This window comes from Ipomoea triloba, chromosome 15 (genome assembly GCF_003576645.1).
Source record: "Ipomoea triloba cultivar NCNSP0323 chromosome 15, ASM357664v1".
NCBI classification, from domain to species: Eukaryota; Viridiplantae; Streptophyta; class Magnoliopsida; order Solanales; family Convolvulaceae; genus Ipomoea; species Ipomoea triloba.
The window spans coordinates 19,965,105-19,989,407 of record NC_044930.1 but is presented as its reverse complement, the minus strand read 5'-3'; the positions used below and the strand labels follow the sequence as shown (position 1 = coordinate 19,989,407).

General features: G+C 38.8%; 2 protein-coding genes across 2 annotated transcripts; both read left to right on the top strand.

The window, feature by feature from the left end:
* The first annotated feature begins 5,475 nt into the window (after positions 1–5,475).
* On the top strand, positions 5,476–8,577 carry LOC116005836. The gene is made up of 5 exons (XM_031246074.1): positions 5,476–6,535; positions 6,683–6,930; positions 7,069–7,134; positions 7,218–8,102; positions 8,401–8,577. The coding sequence occupies exons 1-5, from the start codon at positions 5,476–5,478 to the stop codon at positions 8,575–8,577; spliced, it is 2,436 nt and encodes an 811-aa protein (XP_031101934.1).
* Positions 8,578–12,660: 4,083 nt separating this feature from the next.
* On the top strand, positions 12,661–24,178 carry LOC116005835. The gene is made up of 3 exons (XM_031246073.1): positions 12,661–13,232; positions 16,054–17,383; positions 23,792–24,178. The coding sequence occupies exons 1-3, from the start codon at positions 12,661–12,663 to the stop codon at positions 24,176–24,178; spliced, it is 2,289 nt and encodes a 762-aa protein (XP_031101933.1).
* The last annotated feature ends 125 nt before the right edge of the window (positions 24,179–24,303 follow it).

The following is a 24,303-nucleotide window of genomic DNA, read 5'->3' as shown; positions in this document are numbered from 1 at the left end:
TCTCTCGCGCGTAGGGGGTGCAAATCAAATCCCAAAATGAGTTCGAAAAGGCTTGAACTCGTGTGGTGCCAAAACTCCGAGCGATTTTTCCATCTCATACCACTGCCTGCGACCTCTCGAAGGTGCGCAGCAGCGCGCGAGACATGGTCTCGCGGCACGGCCGAGCAGCAGCGTGCGAGACATACGCGGCTAGCTGGGCCGTCTCGAGACATCAGTGATGTCTCGAGTTGGCAGTTCGAGACATCAACGATGTCTCGCGCCTGGGCAGTTCGAGACATCGCTGTGCGCAGCAGCGCGCGAGACATGGTCTCGCGGCACGGCCGAGCAGCAGCGTGCGAGACATACGCGGCTAGCTGGGCGGTCTCGAGACATCAGTGATGTCTCGAGTTGGCAGTTGGAGGCATCAACGATGTCTCGCGCCTGGGTAGTTCGAGACATCAGCGATGTCTCGTGACTGGCAGCACGCTGATAAGTGCCAAAAACAGTCAAAATTCGGGTCATGTTTAGATAATATTTTAATGACGCAACACCCAATTATGATCACTTTCATGGATAAAACCTCTAATTAACTTCTATTTGGCAAATTCAGCTCAAGAAAAATACCTCAAATCATTTCCGAAGGATACAACCAAGTTTTGGGCCAAAGAAGCAACAAACAATGAATTCATCAAGCAGCAGGCCGCCACGCGCCATCACACGCGTGTAAGCAGGCGTGGAGTTAATCCAGAGGGCTCCCACGCAAGGCCACACGCGTGTGACAGGTCACCTGCAGTTCCAGCACGCTTCACAAAGGTCACCAATTGGGAAACAATGCAAAGATTTCAGTATGAGTTGCACATGGAATATGAAGGCCTCTTGGAGCAAAGGGACGCAAGACACTATGAACTTATTCAGGATTTGAGCATGCAAATTGCATTTCTGCGAGAAGAACTGGCAAGAAGAGGACCCAGCTCAGGACTATGACTGACATCTAAAGAGACCTTGCCTCCATAAAAATTTGGAAAATGGAGTAACTATGAATCAAACTCTAAGAATCTGTTTGAGTACACTGTTTTATTTTTATCTGTTTTTATTATGCTTCAGTACTTTATGCTTTTAGTCTAGATCCTACCACGTTTCGTCCAGCCAAGGACGTTAAACGTGGCACTCTTGGGAGGTACCCCAAACTCAATAAGGATGAAATTGAACCAAGGAGCTAGATGATCAAACGAGGTACAATTCTTACTTTCCATCTTTCATCAACAAATCTTTTATGCAATATTTTTTCTAGGAAAAGGGGCGGTCAATGATTAAAATGAAGAATTGCTACGAAAGGTATATCTTCTATTCCCATTTAAAAAAAAAAAAGGATGGTTGTTCAAAGATTGGTATAACATTCTTATTCTCTGAGTTAATGAAAGATCTTTTTGGGTGCTAAAATTAAAAAGATTAGTCCAAGCCCAGGAAACACTTTTAAAGTGTGGAAAGGTGCTCATTGTTAATTAATTCTTTGACCCAACTCCTTCTCCACCGCTCCTCAGGGCGACATCGAGGACGATGTCATCTTTTAAAGTGTGGAAAGGATGTCTTGCATAAGATGACTAATCAGTTGAGTTGATAAGATCTTAGGATAAAAGAGTGTGTTGTCGTCTGCACTATCTAGGAAGACTCTTACTTGTATGCCAAAACAAATGTTTGAAATATGCTCTGGAAGCTATCTGTGACACACACCACCATCAAAAATTTGAAAATTTTGTATGATTGCATCTCTTTCGTCTTCTATTTTAGTGGGACCTTAGTCAAGGATCGCTCGAAGTGGGAGTGTGTACTCCCTAGGTTTTAGAAAGATAAAATTGCGAAGCCCGGAAATGAACTAAATCTAGCAGGACATGGGGCAAAAGGAGAGCTTTAAAGTGAGCTTTGAGTGAAAATAATCCCTACTCCCTAAAAAGAGGCATGAGGGGTTGACATGGTGAACGTGAATAAAGGCTTTCAAAAAGGCCACTCCCTGAGATAAAATCCGAGGAAAGCCTTCTCGCTAGGAAGTGTTCAACCATAGTCTTTGAATGCTATATCTGGAGTCGGTTGTCCACTTAAAATGTTCCTAGGAGAAGAGAAGAATGAGAAGAGGTGAGCCGCCTCGCTAGGATTCGGGCACCCATTGCGCTATCTTCGAAAAAGCATGGATCTCCATGTGAAGTCGGGTAGTCCGATGACGTTATCTTAGGAGGTGAGAAAATAGAGCGATCGCTCAAGCCATGGCGATGAGCAGTCCGTGTCCCTGCCCTCACTTAATTTTCAGTACAGGGGCTTTGGCGTATGGTTGGAATTGGTGGCCAGGCTGTGCACATCGTTCCCACTAGTGGAATCGGCTTTTAGGCCCCAATAAAATAGAAGACAAATCCCCAATAATTGCATGATTTGAATAGTGTGATTGTTATCTTTGAAACCTACACTTGAAAAGCATTTGCTTCCTCAGTATATTCCTTACATTTGTCTGACCTAAACTTAATAGCCTTGGTAGATAGCGAAGAGAATTTCACCCGCTCCATTCCGACACACCTGATCACGAAATTTTTGGTTATCTTATCTTCATTTAACTGTTCTTGGCACTTAGATGATTAGGATTTGATAGTATGCTTGCTTGAGGACAAGCAAGATCTAAAGTGTGGAAACTTTGATAAGTGCCAAAAACAGTCAAAATTCGGGTCATGTTTAGATAATATTTTAATGACGCAACACCCAATTATGATCACTTTCATGGATAAAACCTCTAATTAACTTCTATTTGGCAAATTCAGCTCAAGAAAAATACCTCAAATCATTTCCGAAGGATACAACCAAGTTTTGGGCCAAAGAAGCAACAAACAATGAATTCATCAAGCAGCAGGCCGCCACGCGCCATCACACGCGTGTAAGCAGGCGTGGAGTTAATCCAGAGGGCTCCCACGCAAGGCCACACGCGTGTGACAGGCGTGGAAGCAGACCAGTAGGGCGACAGCGGAAATTCGATTTTTGAGCAGCTATTTAAACCCTTCTCTCTCATTTTTGGGAGGAGGACTCTCCCAACTTTCAGATCTGAATTTTCTTACTATTCCTTCCCCTTTGGGGAGGAAAAACTTACTCAATTTCCATTAGATTAATGTAGATCTTAGGATTGAGGATGGATTGAAGATGTAGACTCAACACTCCTTGGGTAACATACTCTTTTCATTGAATTGTTAGATTAGAAAGTAATCTCTATTTTATTGCTTTGAATGATTTTCATGATTGAGTAGAGTAGTTGGGTGTGTGTGCCCTTGTTGATCTATGGATTGATGCTTTGATTTTATCTTATGATCTTGGTATTGTGGGAGTATGATTGATGTTTTGTATGGATGATGTTGTTCAATCTTTGCTTCTATTTCCGGCCGGGATAGGTAGTAAACCGAGTGGAAGTGAGAGAGTGCGCGATAGCGGCCTCTCACGAGCCCAACTCATCTATATCTCCGCTCTTAATCCGAAAGGATGAGATCCGAGAGGAGTGGTAGGCAAGGTGTTCGATAAAATGCCTCAACCGAATGAGGATTGAGAGTTTGAGTGTGACACCACTCAATACAAAGACCGTGACTCCCTAGATCAATCCCGAAACCCAATTCCAAGCTACCTACGATAATCAATCCTTTGGCTTAACTTTGGCATGCACCCCTTCCTTTTACCTTTTGTATTTTCCATCTTATTTTACCTTTAAAACCTTTACCCAACCAACCATGAACAACACCTCTCCCTTTGATTCTTGTAACTCTTACCTATCAACCTCTTAAATGCCAACATAAATTCGGTTCCCATTCGCCATCCTTGAGAGACACGACACTCGGGGAGTCTTGACTCTTCGTTTTACCACCTTCACATTCACACTCACCATACCCACTACATCAAAATGGCGTCGTTTCCGGGGATGGTAAACGATTCTTGAATTGTGTTGACACCATGAAGAATTTGTGTAGGCCCATGAATTAGAATTACCACCTTCACATTAATTTAATTTTAATTTTAATTAATTAATTAATTTAAAATTATTTTAAAATATTATTTTTAAAGTTGGTAACCGGAATATCAAGTCAACAAGTCACTTTGGGTTAATTTGCATGAATTTGTGTAGTTCAGGGATTCAATTGCATTATTTTTGAGTTCGATGGCCTAATTGCAATTTCGTATGTAGTTCGGTGGCCTATTTGACCCTTATTCCTATATATATATATATATATATATATATATATATATATATATATATATCAAAAGCCTTATTCCTATATACTATATATATATATATATATATATAACTATATATATATATATATGGCAAAAGGGTCAAATAGGCCCATGTACTAACCACGATTGTTCATCCAGCACCATGAACTAAAATATGGTCCATCTAAGTCATTATACCCTCAATTATTTTTCACCTAACATTTTTAGCATGTTTCTATCAAGTAGCCCATCTACTTTGATGACATGAAAAAATAAAATAATAAAAAATGATGACATGTTATTTATATGGATGTTTTGGATGATTTCTACCATATTTCATTAAAGAAGAAATTAATTTCTTGAAATGAAATAGGGTAGAAATCAAAGTTGCTATATAAAGTTTTAATTACAGTGTACTGCATTACTGTTTATGTATAGTGGTGTATTCGGTGTCGTTCGGCAATAAGATTTCATGGAAATCGTTATATGAAAATTAAATTATTATTTTTATAATAACTTAAGATATTAAAAAAATAAAATTTACCCAATACAATATTTTAAGTTATTATAAAAAATAATTTAATTTTCATATATCGATTTTCATGGAATTTAATTGCCGAACGACACTGAATACTCCGCTATACATACACAGTTGTGCAGTATACTGTAGTTAAAACTTTATATAACAATTTTGATTTCTACCCTATTTCATTGCAAGAAATTATTTTCTTCTTTAATGAAATATGGTAGAAATCATCCAAAACATCCATATAAATAACATGTCATCATTTTTTATTATTTTATTTTTCCATGTCATCAAATTAGATAGGTTATTTATTAGAAATAGGCTAAAAATGCTAGATGAAAAATAATTAGGAGTATAATAGCCTAGATGAACCATATTTTAATTCATGGTGCTAGATGAACAATCAATGGTAGTTATAGGCTTATTTGACCCTTTTGCCTATATATATATATATATATATATATAATGCAGTATTACATAAAATTGATTTAATATACGGTATATACTTTAAATTATAATACTTTTTCCTTATAATTTTGGTAGTATACACTATAAATTTGATTTTTTTTGAATAATTAAGAAAATTATTTCTAAACCTCCCTACTAAAGATAAAGAAGGATGCAAGTAAGGGAACCGGCTCCTTCGGTCATTTAGTCTCGCCACAAGTTATGATATAACCTATCTATATTTAACTTAATGAAGTTAAATAAAAAACTCTCTGTCAAATCATGGAATTGTAATGGAACAAGTGACGGAAACGCTCTCTGAAGAAAATTCACCAGCGGCGACCACTCGATCACCAGAGGAAGACGACTTACTGCAACGGAGCACAAAGAAAACGAAGAGAGGACGAGCATCAACAGGGAACACTTCGTTAGGTCTAGCCAAAGGGATTGTTCAAGAAACCCCTATGAGAATCGGCTTCAAATCGCCGGAGTCCACACAGTGGCAAACCCCCGTCGAAACTCTAAGTAATGCATGGAGAAGAAGAGACAACGCCGACCCTTTGGAGAAAGAAGTGGTATCGGATGAAGAATCAATGGTAGATGTCGACTCGGATCCCAATTGCCCCGTCATAACAGTGACTAGAGAGGAGAAGGAGCTACTGAGACGCCCATGGAGAAGAACACTGATAGTCAAAGTCCTCGGACGCAAGGTTGGGTACTCTTTCCTCCGTCAGAGTCTTCAAAGCTTGTGGAAACCAGACGCCAATTTCGGCCTTATCACAATAGATCAGGACTATTTCTTGACAAGGTTCGATTCACTCCGCGACTATGAGTTCGCAAAATTCGAATGCCCTTGGGTTATCTTGGGGCATTATCTGACAGTTCAAGAATGGCAACCGAACTTCTACCCCCAGAAAAACAAGTTGAACAAACTTCTAGTTTGGGTAAGATTTCTAGCACTGGCAATCGAATACTTCGAAGACGAATTCTTAATGAAGATTGGCAAGAATATAGGTTACCCAGTGAAGGCCGATACCACCACTAGTCTGGTTTCGATTGGGAAATTCGCTAGAGTTTGTGTAGAATTGGACGTAACCAGACCCTTGCTGTCCAAATTCACGTTGGGAGGCGAAGTGGTACCTTTTGAATATGAAGGAATCAGGTTGGTCTGTTTCAAATGCGGTATATACGGTCACAAACAGGGCCAATGCAACGCGGAGGGTCAAAATGAAGGAGATAAGGCGGCAGACGATGGAACGAGTCAAGCTCAGAACTCCACCCCTCGCAAGAATGGGGAAGGACAAATAGTGTATCAACCCACGAAACCAGTCAGGGATCTGAAGCAGAATTTTGGTGAGTGGATGTTGGTAGCAAGGCGAGAAAGGAGAGGCTGACGAAGGGGGGGTTCGCGGGCTCGGGATTCGACAAACAATGGTCACGGTAGAAAACAGACTGGGGACACAAGAACTCCACAACTGCAATCACATTATGCGGCTCTAGAAGGCCTAGAGGAAAATGAAGCTGAGAATCCCGTGGAGAAGCTGACCACGGTAGTTGTCCAAAATGCACCATCGCGCCTTCCTGCCATCCGGACGAATCAGAATTCTCACACGCCTAGGAGGCAGAGTTCTATTCCCCAGCAGACTACTGCGAGACAGCCCATCCCACAAGCCCGAGGTTCGGGTAGAGGCAGAGGCGGAAGGGGAGGGGCGCCAAGAAGAGCTGCGGCTAAATCCGAGCACATTGTGGTAAGAGGTTCTAATCGCGGGAAGCAAATCTCCAGCTCTTTGATTCACCATGTGAATGACAGGCCGAAGTCTTCCCCCAGAGAGGACTTTGATTATGAGTTTATTGGTGACCCCCCACACATCCCAATGATTTTTTAGAATGGTCCAGTGATCCCAATCGATGAAATGGTTGATGATGGGGGTCAAACTGACCCCGGGGATGCGGTGATGCGGGATCTCCAGTTCTCCTGAGCACTGTGATTTGTTTTCAATTTGTTTTTATGATCTGCTTGTCATGGAACTGTCAGGGTGCTGTATCAAAAGAATTCAAGCGCACCCTCAAACATTACTGCTTTGTTTATAAACCGGATATTGTTTGTTTGGTCGAGCCAAAGGTCTCGGGCACACAAGCTAACTCCATTTGTAATAGCCTAGGTTTTGAAGACTGGGTCCGTGTAGAAGCCGTGGGTTTCTCCGGGGGCATCTGGGTACTCTGGAAATCCTCGGTTAGTTTGGTAATCCTAGATACTCACCCGCAATTTATTAATTTGCAAGTAAAGGAAGGACTATTACCACCATGGGAACTCTCAATGGTATATGGGAGTCCTAATCTTTCTCTAAGGAAAAAACTTTTCACTGATTTATCTACTGCTAACTTGAATTCACAACCATGCTGGTTAGTTTGTGGGGACTTCAATTCGGTAATATGTAGGGAAGAAGTCAGTAACCCAGACTGCTACAATGTTTCAAGGAGTGCAGACTTTGTAGATTGGATTTTCCGAGAAGGTCTGGTGGATCTAGGCTATGAGGGGTCGAAGTTTACTTGGATGCAAGGGACGAACACATCACAGTTCAAGGCTGCAAGGCTCGATCGAGCCCTAAGCAATGTGGAATGGAGTTTCAGATTTCCGAACGCCAGAGTCGAGCACCTTCCTATTATCAACTCAGATCATCCTCCACTACTAATTTCAAATAGTCCCCGAACACGATTTGATGGGGGTAAAAAATTCAGATTTAACTATATTTGGACCACTCATAAGGATTTTAACAAGTGTGTCCAGCAAGCATGGAACTCAGAGAAGGAGCTAGATGAAAATATAGCAGCAACGCCAGCATCACTCTCATCCTGGAATATACATGTGTTTGGAAATGTTTTCTATAGGAAGAAACGAATTCTGGCAAGAATTAAACAGGTCCAAAGTAGCCTAATGCGACACGCTAGACATGACCTATTAAGATTAACAGAAAGTTGAGGAAGGAACTGGAGGATACACTACACCAAGAGGAACTTATTTGGTTCCAGCGCTCAAGGGAAGAATGGATCAAATCCGGGGACCGTAATACCAGATACTATCATCTAGCTACCTCAGTGAAGAATAAGAATGGAAAAATCAAGGAATTAATCACAGAGAGTGATACTAGGATCACGGATGAACAGCTGATAAGGACACATATTCAAAATCACTTCGTTAATTTCTTCTCGGATTTCAGAACGGTAAGCTCGCGAACTGCAATATACGGAAGATTCCAGCATTAAATGAGAATGAATGGCAGAGGGTGAATCAGCCCTTTCGACCGGAGGAAGTTAAGGAAGCACTTTTTGATATGGACCTTTACAAAGCGCCCGGCCCGGACGGTTTTACGACAGGGTTCTACCAGAAGGCCTAGAATACTGTTGGTGAGAGCTTAGTCAAGTTCGCTTTGGATTTCTTTGCAAATGGAAAACTACCCAGGGGCTGTAATGACACGGTCATAACCCTCATACCCAAAGTACCGTGCCCACACTCGGTAAAACATCTAAGGCCAATAGGCCTATGTAATATTAGCTACAAGATACTGACAAAGATGATGGCTTCCAGGCTCAAAGAAGTGTCCAAGAAACTGATTGGACCATTCTATACCAGCTTTGTGCCAAGCAGGCAAATATTGGATAATATAATCGTTTTCCAAGAGGTCTTGAATTCAATGAGGCTAAGGAAAACTAAAGTAGGTTGGATGATTCTAAAGGTGGATCTAGAAAAGGCATATGATAAGCTAGATTGGAGCTTCATCGAAGAGTCGCTAAGGGACATAGAGCTTAATGGGACGTGGAGAAGGAACATAATGGAATGCATCACTTCATCAAGACTGGCAATAAATTCGGATGGGCACACGTCAAACTGGTTCCATCGTAAGAGGGGAATTAGACAGGGAGATCCTATTTCACAACTTCTTTTTGTTCTTTGTATTGAAAGACTGGGCCATATAATAACTAATTCTATAGAAATGGGCAAATGGAAAGGTATTAAGCTAAGTAGAAACGGACTTAACCTTTCTCATTTATTCTTTGCAGACGACATGGTGTTGTTCGGAGAAGCTACGGTAGAGCAAGCGGAGGAAATGATAAGATGCCTGGGCTCATTTTGTGATCAATCTGGCCAGGCAGTTAATGTTTAGAAATCGTCCCTATTTTTCTCAAAGAACACAACGGATGAACTTCAAATGCGTATTATGAACATAATAGGAATTCCCAGGGTTGAGGATATGGGGAAATACTTGGGAGTCCCTTCAATTCATTGAAAACTCAAGAAGGCCTCATATTCAGAGCTGATTGAAAGGGTGCAGCGAAGACTAGCTGGCTGGAGGTCAAAGACACTCTCACTAGCTGGCAGACAAGTACTAGCCCAATCGGTGCTTGCATCAATACCGTACTACACTATGCAGACCACACTACTGCCTAAAGGCGTAGTCTCAACTATAGAAAAGCTGACACTGAGTTTTTTATGGGGGAGTTCTCCGGACCACAGAAAATTTAATTTGGTGAGTTGGGAAACAGTCACAAAGAGTAAAGACAGCGGAGGTCTAGGACTCTGCAATCTTGAGTCGATGAATGAAGCATTTTTAGCGAAACTTGGATGGCGCCTCCTATACGAAGAAGATTCTCTGTGGTCGCAGGTACTCAAGTCGAAATATAATATCTGCACAAGTGACTGCACTGTATGGCGCTCAAAGCCAAATAGTTCTAATGTTTGGAAAGGGATCCTGAAAGCAGTACCATTACTACAAAAAGGATTGGTGAAGATAATCAGAAATGGGAAACGAACGTCATTCTGGCACGATTGCTGGCTGGGCGCATGTCCATTGCATGAACTCGCTACTAGGACAGTTCCAAACACTGAAATTCGCAAACCTGATAAGTGCATATTTGATCATATTTAATCCCCATATTTAAGCTTATTTGTCCACTAGATTGTATAAATTGTGTTCAGTATAACCTTGATTTTCTTCACTTTGATTAATGTTTGCAACAATCATCTTATTTGGAATAAAGTAAAGAAAATTAGGCCGTATTGCATTTAATGGGATGATTTAGAGAAATCCTAAGTTTAATTTGTAATTTTCATCTTTAATAAGCCATCCTAATGTGTTTAATTGCTAGTAGGAGATATCAGGGAAATCATGAAGACAAGGAGGATCATGAAGGGACAATAACAAAAATGAGAAGATGGATGATGATGAATTAAAGTGAAGGACAAAAGCAAAGAAGATTTGGTCCATTTTCATCATTAAAGATCAGGCAATAATGGAATCAAAGAGTGATATTTTGAATGGTGATTGATCATATGGATAAACCAAAGCAAAAGTGGAACAAGTGTCTAAAATCTGAAATTTCCGCACAAGTTGTCCACTGTTCGGTATTTTTACCATATATCAGCATAGGAATATCCAAATTGAGTGATCTTTGCACCGTTGGAAAGAAGACTTCAAGGGCTACAACTTTACCAGAAATACAAAATTCATAATTCTGAACGGAGAATGGAGAAAAACAGCCCGGAAGATGAAGTTGCGTGCAGTGATGTCATTGCTTGCGAAATTTTCCATCTTCTTTCTCATTATGATATGTGAGGTCATGGCATATGTAATTCCCCATTTCCAAATTCAGATGGAATGTGAGGTCATTGCATATGTAATTGTCCATCTTTGCTCCCTTTTGATGCCTATATAAAGCCTTGTAACTCTCAAACTTCAACACACCATTCCTCACCAATTCCTTCTATCTCCTCTCATTCTAGTTTTCATATCTTAGTTTTAGTGTTGTGTTTTTCTTCAAGCAAGAGTGTAGGAGGAAACTCCAAGAGTTTGGTCTTCAATCCATAAGTTTTCTTGTTCCCTTTATCTCTTTACAATTTATTTACCATGCTTATGAATTTAAATATTGTTAGTTTGTTGTATTCCATTATGAATTGTGAGTAGTTGCATTAAGGACTTGAATTAGGGTAGGATTATCTTTATTGATGCTAAGTTCATGAATATTTCATAAAGGAGAAGGCTTTAATTCAAGAGTTTATTGAAGTATGCATAGATTTAATTGAAATCTTGTTAGTAAATGGTACGTAACATTTGTTAACTTGCCTTTGGATGATTTCACTTTATAATGGAAGTTATATGTTGAAATCAATCTACTCTTTGCATGCACCCAATTTAATTTACGAAAGTAAAGAACATTGTGGTTTTAAATTGCTTATGTCCTCTAAGAACTAGGAATTGATATGTCACGAAAGTGGAGCAAATCCTTGTTCTAATCTTTATCTTTAGTTCATGAAAATGAAATTTAGATTAAAGATTCTTTTGTGCAATTCATTGAACTCTTAAATTAATTGTTTTCCCCAAATCTTGTTAATGCATCTATAAGATAATTCTCCTTAATTCGAGTCCTATCTTTAATTATCAGAGTTTATACCAATTGTAATATTGCTTTTAATTCTTGATGAACCTGTTATAGCTTGTTACATATCAACTCATATATGATTGCTTGGATTCTTGTTAAATTTATTCATCTTAATGCCTAAGAATTTAATTGCTATACAAGTACATGCCATAAAACCCAATCCCTTGAGAACGATATAATTAACCCACAAATTCACTACACCACTTTACACATCAACTTTTTGGCGCCGTTGCCGGGGATTGGCATATCTGGTTGTATTGTATAATTAATTATCTAATCTTAGCATTAAAATGAATGAATTTTGAAGGAGATCAAGTTTTGTTTTTATTGTTTAAGTGTTTTCTTAAGTTTGTTTGAATTTGGATACCTTTTGATTTATGCAAACTAGATCACAAGGTGGTCAAAACCTTTGTCCTTTAAACCAAGAACTCTCTAGAGAGTTAAGGAAGTTGAAGAAAGGCTCATCCAATCAGTTGAAAGAATTTGAACCAGTGGAGATAAACATGGAGACCGGTGGATCTAGCAACCCAGGCCAAATGTCTCCCGGAGGAGGTAGTTCCCGAGCAAGCCCGAGTCAAGGAGCACACACGGAGGCTCAACCCAATACCTCTCAAGATCCAGTGGCACCGGTACGAATACCAATCTCTACCTCCATGGAAAATCCGAATCTAAATCCTTATTTAGGAGGAGGATTAGGTTTTCAATTTCCACCGCAACTACAAGGGGCCGGGATGCAAAATTTTCCTCATCTTTTGAACCCAAATTTCTTCACAAACCCTATGTTTGACCCATACCAGAATTTCCCTCAAAGAGCCCAACCTTACTTCTACCAAAGAGCACAAAATTTTCAACCCATAGCTACTCATCTGGCTCCCCAATTTGAAGAAGAAGATTGCATTGCCTATCCCGGAATCGAGGCCAATAACTTTGAACTCAAGACTTCCATGATCAATTAGGTGCAAGCAAATCAATTTGGAGGTTCAAAGTTGGAAGATCCTAAGGCGCATATCACCCATTTCGACAGAATATGCCAAACTATCAAGATGAATGGGGTGTCTATGGATGCAATCAAGCTGCGAATGTTCCCATTTTCGTTGAGGGATCAAGCTCTGAGTTGGCTCAATTCCTTCGGGCCAAATCATTTCAACACATGGGACCAACTGTACAAATCTTTCATGCAAGAATACTATCCACCCTCCAAGGCTGCAAAATTGAAGAAGCAAATCCAGAATTTCCAGCAATTCGGAAGTGAAAATCTGTACGAGGCATGGAAGAGGTTCAAGGATCTCAGGAGGCAGTGTCCTAGGAATCTCCTATCTCCTTGGGATTTCATTTCATCTTTTTACGAAGGATTGCTGGACAACTACAAGACAGTGTTGGATACTTCTTCTATGGGGGGAGTGTTTCTTGATATGACGCCCGATCATGGAGAGCAGCTGATAGAAAGAATCACAGCCAACACTGCGTATTGGTACAATGAAAGAGTCGAGCAACCAAGGAAAGAAAAAGCAGTAGGTATGTTTGAAGTGGATGAGAAGGTTGCCATGCAAGCCCAACTGGATTCGATCCAACACATGTTGAAAGAAATGGTGTTGAATAAGAAGGCGAATGCTCAGTCAGTCATTTCCTCATCCCAGATGCCACCCACACCACAAGCCTACTGTGACACCCCCAACCTCACACCGGCTGAGATAGCTAAAGCTTAACACAACAGCTGCCAATCTCAACCATCAAACGAAAACATAGCGGAAGCGATTTAAAACCTAAGGGGCGTCATGCCACATCTAGGTATAACACAGCCTAGATGCACAGGCTAATCATAAAACGGACTAAGCTGTCATAGATATAAACCAAGATAAAATTCTCAAAACATAATCCACAATCATCGAAAGTACTCAAACCACTAATCCAGAGTATACTAATAATATCTCAAGGCACACAGGCCAAAACCAAAGTCTAAACAAGGTAAACTAAGGCTAAACATCCTCATAAGGAAAGCTCTAGCGCGCTCTCGCATAACTACTCCATACCTGGAAAACACACAAAGAACCATTAGCAAAAGAATGCTAAGCAACCACCATTCACACCCGCAAGGAGATATAGATATACATAAGCTTGTAAATAGGTTTACACACCCATATAGAATATAAACACCAACGAACTGTTCAGTAGTTGAAAACGATACTCAACAATAATAAGCTGAACGAATCACAAACCAAGACTCAGTCAAACAAAGCCAATAGCCAACAACAAAGCATAATGCAATAACGAACCATAACCGAGATCCATAAGGTATCGACCGAATTAGCATAAAGAGCTCACAAAACGGACCAAGAAGGAACCCCAACTCCAACCTCCAAACCAAGTCAACCCAACCACCAAACCAAGTCAAACCACATAGTCAGAAGTCAGGAGTCAAGAGTCAATCCCGGAAAAACCGGTACACAGGGGTGACAAACCCAAAGTCAGTGGTCAAGAGCCAAACCCGGAAAACCGGTACACAGGGGTGATGAGCCCAATCACAGGGACCGAAGTCCATTCACAGGGACCGAAGTCCAATCACAGGGACCGACAGTCCAATCACAGGGACCGAAGTCCAATCACAGGGACCGACAGTCCAATCACAGGGACCGAAGTCCAATCACAGGGGTAATCAACCCAATCACAGGGACCGAAGTCCAAAGTCAGAAGTCAATAGTCAATAGTAGCACAGTCAATAGTAGCATAGTCAAATCCAACCAACAACCACCAACAACATCCACAAAACCACCATCACAACCTCATACTCCAACATCAACTCAAAGCAACCAAAACAAAGTGTTCATCTCAAATATGAACACAAACCAACTCCCAGATAGTGAATCAAAGAATCAATAGATCAAGAATACCAAAAATGGAAACCGAAGACATGAGTCAATACTCCAAGATATGGTATAAAATACCCAATAAATGACATGAATAAATACTCCAAAAACATGGCAAAAATACCCAACAAAACAATCCAACAATAATCAGAAACAAAGGACCAACAACAGGCAACAACAACAGAAGACAGTTCACTGGAATCAGATTCCCAGCAAACGTGCGGAGCACCTCAACGGACCACTGCCTTCCGCCGGCCTCCTCCGCGAGAAGGAGACGGCCTCCCTCAACGGGCCTCTCCCTTCCGCCCGGACCTACCGTCGCCACCTTGCGGAGCACTTCGACGGGTTACATTGTGCCGCCCAAGTGTTCCGCAAGGCCAAACCCGAAACCCTTCCCAGAACAGTTCTGCCCAGATCAACAATCCAACTTCCAGAATACAAAATCAGACCAAATACACTCACATTTCATCCAATTTAGAGTCCAAAAATAGGGAAATCCATAGCATCATTGATCATACAACACTAGGCAAAAGATCAAGATGAAATCCAACAAATATGTCCAGGAAATAGGGCTAAACAACAAGAATTTCAGGATTTCCAATCACCAATTAATCATCATATAGAATAGGAGTGTAAAATAGATTTTAGTGGACATGATGGTTACCTCAAAGAGCTTTTCCTACTCCAACAAGCCTCTAGCAATGCTCACAAAGCCCCACCTTCTTGATGATCATCTTTTTCCCAAAGAACCCCAAAAGAACATTATAAGAATATGCTAAAAAGACTATCAAAACACAAAATGCAAGATGGATTCTAGGATAGATGCACTTACCCACTCCTAACCAAGCTTAAAAGAGCAACCTTTACTTGAAAACTTGTAGGGAAAGTGAAGATCAATTTTGGAGGATTTCCTAGATGAAAATGGCGTGTGGGATTTCTTGTAGGAGGAAGAAGGAGTGAAAGCTTTTAGGTTATTTGATCATCAAAATATATATTAGGAATACATACAATATTTAGGGTGTAAGACATTTAAAGTGATGTGGGCTTAAGTAGCTTATAATATAATGGGTGTAGGAAAAATAAATATAATCAAGACTAGTAAGTTGGGCTTAATGAATTCACCCCTTACAAATTAATATAGTAGTTAGCCCATAAGATGTCTTAGAAACAATATGTATATTATATAACATATGATCAAGAAATTGGGCTTGTAGGAATATTAAATCACAAATGTTGTAAGGGTCCAAATTGAATAAAAAATCCCTTACAAGAATAAATCCAATTAATTGGGCTCTTGACTAGAATAAATAAATTAGGCTCATGAATATATATATACAAGTGTATATATATTAAATTGAAAGAATTAGCCCAATTGGAAATAATTAAATTGCCCAAGGAATTAATTATCGAACGAAAGGCTTGAAATGAATTTACGGGGTGTTACACCTACTCAATGGTACAACCAACAACTCCAAGCCCACCACCATCTTCAACTATGGCTATGGTGCTCAGTTGCGCTATTTGTGGCGGTGCTCATGCTTCTCAAAGTTGTCAACTATTGGAACCTGGCAGCCACAACTCTTATTCAACTGTAGAGCAAGTTGACATGATTGGATACCAAAGACCTCAAGGCCAAGCGCAATGGAGGAATCAAGTCAATCCTTCTTGGAGCAATCAAGGTTTTCAAGGGAGAAATCCACCTCCTGGTTTTCAAGGCAACCAAGGCTTTAGAGGTGGATATCAAGGCAACCAGCAATGGAGAGGAAATCAAGGACATGGTACGAGCCAAGCAAATACTCAGAATCAGCAAGGGTTTTCACAATCATCTCAAGATCCGGATATGAAAACCTTCATGAACATGATTATGACACAAATGAGTAAATTGCAAACCGAAGTTGAAGGTCTTCGAGCTCAACAACAAGGAGGAGGTGCCCAAGCTTCTACCCAACCTTCATTTAATGGTAAACTTCCAGCAAGCACTGAAAATCCTAGGAATCAAGTCAATGCTGTTGTAACTAGAAGCGGGAAGTCTTTGACTGATCCACCCTTTCCAGACGATAACATTGCTCTTGAAGATGAAGGGAAAGAAAAAGAACTTCTACCACAAAAAAGAGATCCTGAAGGACTAGTGCAGACAAAGGAGGATACTAGCCAAGGTAAAAAGAACAAGGGCAAGCAAATTAATGATTCAGTGATTCCTTGCAACTTATTGCCATTTCCACAAAGGTTGTGGAAGTCCAAAGAAATCGAGAGGGAGAACAAATTCAAAATGATGCTTGACAAGTTGGAGATATCTATGCCTTTTGTGGATGCTGTTACTCAAATACCATCATACAAGAAATTCTTGAAGGATATTTTGAGTAATAAAAAGAAGCTGGAGAAGAGTGCAGTGATAGATCTTAGTGAGGGAGCATTGGCATGCGCTGCAATACAAAAGAATCTACCACCGAAGTTGAAGGATCCTGGAAGTTTTGCTATTCCATGTATCGTTGGAGGATTTGTTGTGGGTCGTGCTCTATGTGATCTCGGAGCTAGTGTGAGCCTCATGCCTTACTCCCTTTGCAAGAGGCTTAACCTTGGAGAGCCGAAACCCACTACCATGACACTTCAAATGGCGGATCGCTCAATAAAGCGCCCAGTGGGAGTATTAGAAGACATCCCAGTAATGATCGATCAATACTATATCCCGGGAGATTTTGTGATTCTTGACATTGAGGAAGATGCCAAGGTACCCATAATCCTTGGTAGACCATTTCTAGCCACAGCTGGGGCGATCATTGATGTAAAAAGGGGGAAGTTTGTTATGGAAGTGGCCGATCACAAGATTGAATTTGATATATTCAAAATGGCCAAACACCAACCAACTTACATTGATGAATGCAATATGGTGGAAATTTGTGAGGTAAACCCTAGTGAAGTCTTGAAGATTGACAAGGAGTATTCGATTGTTGAAGAACTTCTTGAGAAATTTGGAATCTNGTTTTTTTTTTCTAGTTTTGTGTGCACTCAATCTTGTCAAATCCTATTTGCATTATACATCGAGGGCGATGTAAATTTTTAAGTGTGGGGGAGAGGACAAAAATTGAGGTAATTTTCAAAATTTTTGCTTGAATAACTCATGTGCTTTTTGTGTGAATAAATTGCTTTTTTTTGCTAGAAGTTGAGATCGCTCCCTTTTTGTTGGTTTGTGGTTTGTTTTGATGATACTTTTCACAACTCAACTTCTGATTGATGAGCCAAGGGGTACATGATTGATCTATTCTCCTGCCAATCGCCTTGTTAACCACTTAATAATTGAATAAATTCTTGATCTAGTGTGTTGTTCATTGCTAGTGAAGGCTTATGTGAGATTCCGGTAATGGTTGTTTTGCTAGAACTTGCCTCATTACTCTCCAAGTGAAATCTAAGATTTGCATGTTTTGAAATGATTTAGGCCATTTTTGTTTAGCCTTTAACCTTAAAGCCTACCCTGTTAATATGTGTTTATCCCTAGTTGTCCCCGTTGAGCCTTGTGTTTGTTGAAATAAGTGCTAAGCACTTAAACCCGTGATTTGTTTATTTTTCTTGTGTTAACCCTTGTCATTTTTCCCTTAACCTTTAGCCAAAAAGAAAAAAAATATCTCCCTTCCACCCTTAGCTTGAGAGAATGCAGCACTTGTTCTTTTGCTTAGAAGAGATCTTATTTGGAGCTTGTTTTGTTAGCAATCATCTTGATAATGTTGTCTAAGTGTGGGGGTATTGAGAATAAGTTTGTTGGTTGATTTGAAGAAAAGAAAATAAAAAAAAAGATGATGAAAAGAAAAAAATGAAAGAAAAGAAGAGAGTCGAATAAAAGTTTGAAGTTTATCGTGTAAGTTGTGCACTACCCCACCACTTTAGAAGTTGTTTTGTCCTTAAGTCTTGTTTGCTCCTTAGTTCATTCAAGTTATATCTCTTCTAACCTCAATTGTGAACAAGTGTGAAGTTCTCTCCTTTGTTTTATTCCTATACCCCTTCTTTGTTAGCCATTCACCCTTAGCCCCATTACAAGCTTAATAAAAGACCTATTTGATCTTAGCATACATTCTTAGAGTTGAGCTAATGGGAGTATGAAGGGCAAGCCTATGGGATCTCATTAAAAGCCAAGTTTTGCATAATCTCAACTTAGCATTTGTACACACTAGATTCTCACGCACTTTAATGGTTTTGGTACTTGGTTATTGGCTTGGGAATGGAACTCGTGAACCAAGCTAAGGTGATTCTTGTAGTAAGTTGTTTTGTAGCAAGTTGGATATGTGGTTTGATAGGTTGTGCAATGAGGGAGTTTCGACAATTTCGATGCAATGATTTGCAATTTATTGTTTGTTTTTGTTTGAGGACAAACAAAAGTCTAAGTGTGGGGGAGTTGATAAGTGCATATTTGATCATATTTAATCCCCATATTTAAGCTTATTTGTCCACTAGATTGTATAAATTGTGTTCAGTATAACCTTGATTTTCTTCACTTTGATTAATGTTTGCAACAATCATCTTATTTGGAATAAAGTAAAGAAAATTAGGCCGTATTGCATTTAATGGGATGATTTAGAGAAATCCTAAGTTTAATTTGTAATTTTCATCTTTAATAAGCCATCCTAATGTGTTTAATTGCTAGTATGAGATATCAGGGAAATCATGAAGACAAGGAGGATCATGAAGGGACAAGAACAAAAATGAGAAGATGGATGATGATGAATTAAAGTGAAGGACAAAAGCAAAGAAGATTTGGTCCATTTTCATCATTAAAGATCAGGCAATAATGGAATCAAAGAGTGATATTTTGAATGGTGATTGATCATATGGATAAACCAAAGCAAAAGTGGAACAAGTGTCTAAAATCTGAAATTTCCGCACAAGTTGTCCATTGTTCGGTATTTTTACCATATCTCAGCATAGGAATATCCAAATTGAGTGATCTTTGCACCGTTGGAAAGAAGACTTCAAGGGCTACAACTTTACCAGAAATACAAAATTCATAATTCTGAACGGAGAATGGAGAAAAACAAGCCCGGAGGATGAAGTTGCGTGCAGTGATGTCATTGCTTGCGAAATTTTCCATCTTCTTTCTCATTATGATATGTGAGGTCATGGCATATGTAATTCCCCATTTCCAAATTCAGATGGAATGTGAGGTCATTGCATATGTAATTGTCCATCTTTGCTCCCTTTTGATGCCTATATAAAGCCTTGTAACTCTCAAACTTCAACACACCATTCCTCACCAATTCCTTCTATCTCCTCTCATTCTAGCTTTCATATCTTAGTTTTAGTGTTGTGTTTTTCTTCAAGCAAGAGTGTAGGATGAAACTCCAAGAGTTTGGTCTTCAATCCATAAGTTTTCTTGTTCCCTTTATCTCTTTACAATTTATTTACCATGCTTTTGAATTTAAATATTGTTAGTTTGTTGTATTCCATTATGAATTGTGAGTAGTTGCATTAAGGACTTGAATTAGGGTAGGATTATCTTTATTGATGCTAAGTTCATGAATATTTCATAAAGGAGAAGGCTTTAATTCAAGAGTTTATTGAAGTATGCATAGATTTAATTGAAATCTTGTTAGTAAATGGTACGTAACATTTGTTAACTTGCCTTTGGATGATTTCACTTTATAATGGAAGTTATATGTTGAAATCAAGCTACTCTTTGCATGCACCCAATTTAATTTACGAAAGTAAAGAACATTGTGGTTTTAAATTGCTTATGTCCTCTAAGAACTAGGAATTGATATGTCACGAAAGTGGAGCAAATCCTTGTTCTAATCTTTATCTTTAGTTCATGAAAATGAAATTTAGATTAAAGATTCTTTTGTGCAATTCATTGAACTCTTAAATTAATTGTTTTCCCCAAATCTTGTTAATGCATCTATAAGATAATTCTCCTTAATTCGAGTCCTATCTTTAATTATCAGAGTTTATACCAATTGTAATATTGCTTTTAATTCTTGATGAACCTGTTATAGCTTATTACATATCAACTCATATATGATTGCNGTTTTTTTTTTCTAGTTTTGTGTGCACTCAATCTTGTCAAATCCTATTTGCATTATACATCGAGGGCGATGTAAATTTTTAAGTGTGGGGGAGAGGACAAAAATTGAGGTAATTTTCAAAATTTTTGCTTGAATAACTCATGTGCTTTTTGTGTGAATAAATTGCTTTTTTTTGCTAGAAGTTGAGATCGCTCCCTTTTTGTTGGTTTGTGGTTTGTTTTGATGATACTTTTCACAACTCAACTTCTGATTGATGAGCCAAGGGGTACATGATTGATCTATTCTCCTGCCAATCGCCTTGTTAACCACTTAATAATTGAATAAATTCTTGATCTAGTGTGTTGTTCATTGCTAGTGAAGGCTTATGTGAGATTCCGGTAATGGTTGTTTTGCTAGAACTTGCCTCATTACTCTCCAAGTGAAATCTAAGATTTGCATGTTTTGAAATGATTTAGGCCATTTTTGTTTAGCCTTTAACCTTAAAGCCTACCCTGTTAATATGTGTTTATCCCTAGTTGTCCCCGTTGAGCCTTGTGTTTGTTGAAATAAGTGCTAAGCACTTAAACCCGTGATTTGTTTATTTTTCTTGTGTTAACCCTTGTCATTTTTCCCTTAACCTTTAGCCAAAAAGAAAAAAAATATCTCCCTTCCACCCTTAGCTTGAGAGAATGCAGCACTTGTTCTTTTGCTTAGAAGAGATCTTATTTGGAGCTTGTTTTGTTAGCAATCATCTTGATAATGTTGTCTAAGTGTGGGGGTATTGAGAATAAGTTTGTTGGTTGATTTGAAGAAAAGAAAATAAAAAAAAAGATGATGAAAAGAAAAAAATGAAAGAAAAGAAGAGAGTCGAATAAAAGTTTGAAGTTTATCGTGTAAGTTGTGCACTACCCCACCACTTTAGAAGTTGTTTTGTCCTTAAGTCTTGTTTGCTCCTTAGTTCATTCAAGTTATATCTCTTCTAACCTCAATTGTGAACAAGTGTGAAGTTCTCTCCTTTGTTTTATTCCTATACCCCTTCTTTGTTAGCCATTCACCCTTAGCCCCATTACAAGCTTAATAAAAGACCTATTTGATCTTAGCATACATTCTTAGAGTTGAGCTAATGGGAGTATGAAGGGCAAGCCTATGGGATCTCATTAAAAGCCAAGTTTTGCATAATCTCAACTTAGCATTTGTACACACTAGATTCTCACGCACTTTAATGGTTTTGGTACTTGGTTATTGGCTTGGGAATGGAACTCGTGAACCAAGCTAAGGTGATTCTTGTAGTAAGTTGTTTTGTAGCAAGTTGGATATGTGGTTTGATAGGTTGTGCAATGAGGGAGTTTCGACAATTTCGATGCAATGATTTGCAATTTATTGTTTGTTTTTGTTTGAGGACAAACAAAAGTCTAAGTGTGGGGGAGTTGATAAGTGCATATTTGATCATATTTAATCCCCATATTTAAGCTTATTTGTCCACTAGATTGTATAAATTGTGTTCAGTATAACCTTGATTTTCTTCACTTTGATTAATGTTTGCAACAATCATCTTATTTGGAATAAAGTAAAGAAAATTAGGCCGTATTGCATTTAATGGGATGATTTAGAGAAATCCTAAGTTTAATTTGTAATTTTCATCTTTAATAAGCCATCCTAATGTGTTTAATTGCTAGTATGAGATATCAGGGAAATCATGAAGACAAGGAGGATCATGAAGGGACAAGAACAAAAATGAGAAGATGGATGATGATGAATTAAAGTGAAGGACAAAAGCAAAGAAGATTTGGTCCATTTTCATCATTAAAGATCAGGCAATAATGGAATCAAAGAGTGATATTTTGAATGGTGATTGATCATATGGATAAACCAAAGCAAAAGTGGAACAAGTGTCTAAAATCTGAAATTTCCGCACAAGTTGTCCATTGTTCGGTATTTTTACCATATCTCAGCATAGGAATATCCAAATTGAGTGATCTTTGCACCGTTGGAAAGAAGACTTCAAGGGCTACAACTTTACCAGAAATACAAAATTCATAATTCTGAACGGAGAATGGAGAAAAACAAGCCCGGAGGATGAAGTTGCGTGCAGTGATGTCATTGCTTGCGAAATTTTCCATCTTCTTTCTCATTATGATATGTGAGGTCATGGCATATGTAATTCCCCATTTCCAAATTCAGATGGAATGTGAGGTCATTGCATATGTAATTGTCCATCTTTGCTCCCTTTTGATGCCTATATAAAGCCTTGTAACTCTCAAACTTCAACACACCATTCCTCACCAATTCCTTCTATCTCCTCTCATTCTAGCTTTCATATCTTAGTTTTAGTGTTGTGTTTTTCTTCAAGCAAGAGTGTAGGATGAAACTCCAAGAGTTTGGTCTTCAATCCATAAGTTTTCTTGTTCCCTTTATCTCTTTACAATTTATTTACCATGCTTTTGAATTTAAATATTGTTAGTTTGTTGTATTCCATTATGAATTGTGAGTAGTTGCATTAAGGACTTGAATTAGGGTAGGATTATCTTTATTGATGCTAAGTTCATGAATATTTCATAAAGGAGAAGGCTTTAATTCAAGAGTTTATTGAAGTATGCATAGATTTAATTGAAATCTTGTTAGTAAATGGTACGTAACATTTGTTAACTTGCCTTTGGATGATTTCACTTTATAATGGAAGTTATATGTTGAAATCAAGCTACTCTTTGCATGCACCCAATTTAATTTACGAAAGTAAAGAACATTGTGGTTTTAAATTGCTTATGTCCTCTAAGAACTAGGAATTGATATGTCACGAAAGTGGAGCAAATCCTTGTTCTAATCTTTATCTTTAGTTCATGAAAATGAAATTTAGATTAAAGATTCTTTTGTGCAATTCATTGAACTCTTAAATTAATTGTTTTCCCCAAATCTTGTTAATGCATCTATAAGATAATTCTCCTTAATTCGAGTCCTATCTTTAATTATCAGAGTTTATACCAATTGTAATATTGCTTTTAATTCTTGATGAACCTGTTATAGCTTATTACATATCAACTCATATATGATTGCTTGGATTCTTGTTAAATTTATTCATCTTAATGCCTAAGAATTTAATTGCTATACAAGTACATGCCATAAGACCCAATCCCTTGAGAACGATATAATTAACCCACAAATTCACTACACCACTTTACACATCAAAACCTGTCAATGATTATTGGACTGATCAGAACAGCTGGAATTGGAGCACACTGCAACAACTACTTCCGGCCTCAATCCTTGATGAATTAGCAGCAATGTTAATTGATGATGACCCGGAATCTGAAGATTTAATGGGATAGAGAAATGAGGACTCAGGAGCCTTCTCGGTCCGGTCTGCCTATGAGTTAACAAAGGAATGCTCCACAGCGCCCGAAGCAGCTAAATCGAATGCAATTTGGAAGCTCAAGGTACCTAATCGAGTTCGAATGTTCTTATGGCAAACCTGGCATGAGAGATTGATGACCAACAGCATGAGAGTGAAAAGAAATTTGGCGGCCTCTGATCAATGTTGGAATTGCATTGGCAGCACAGAAGATGCCGACCATGCCCTACGCAAATGCCCAGTGGCTGATGAGGTATGGAAGTTAGTACTCCCTCAAATGCACATGAATTCCAGAAACTTACCATTCCGAGACTGGTTAGATCAAGGATTGGCTCATAAGGGCAATGGTCATAGGTCTCAATAGGATAATTCGCTATTTGCGATTACACTTTGGTGGATTTGGAAGTGGAGAAACGAGGCTATTTTCTCCAATTCCCTCCATCATCTTCAATTTAAAAGGGGGTGGATTAGCTTTCAGATGGAGCAGGT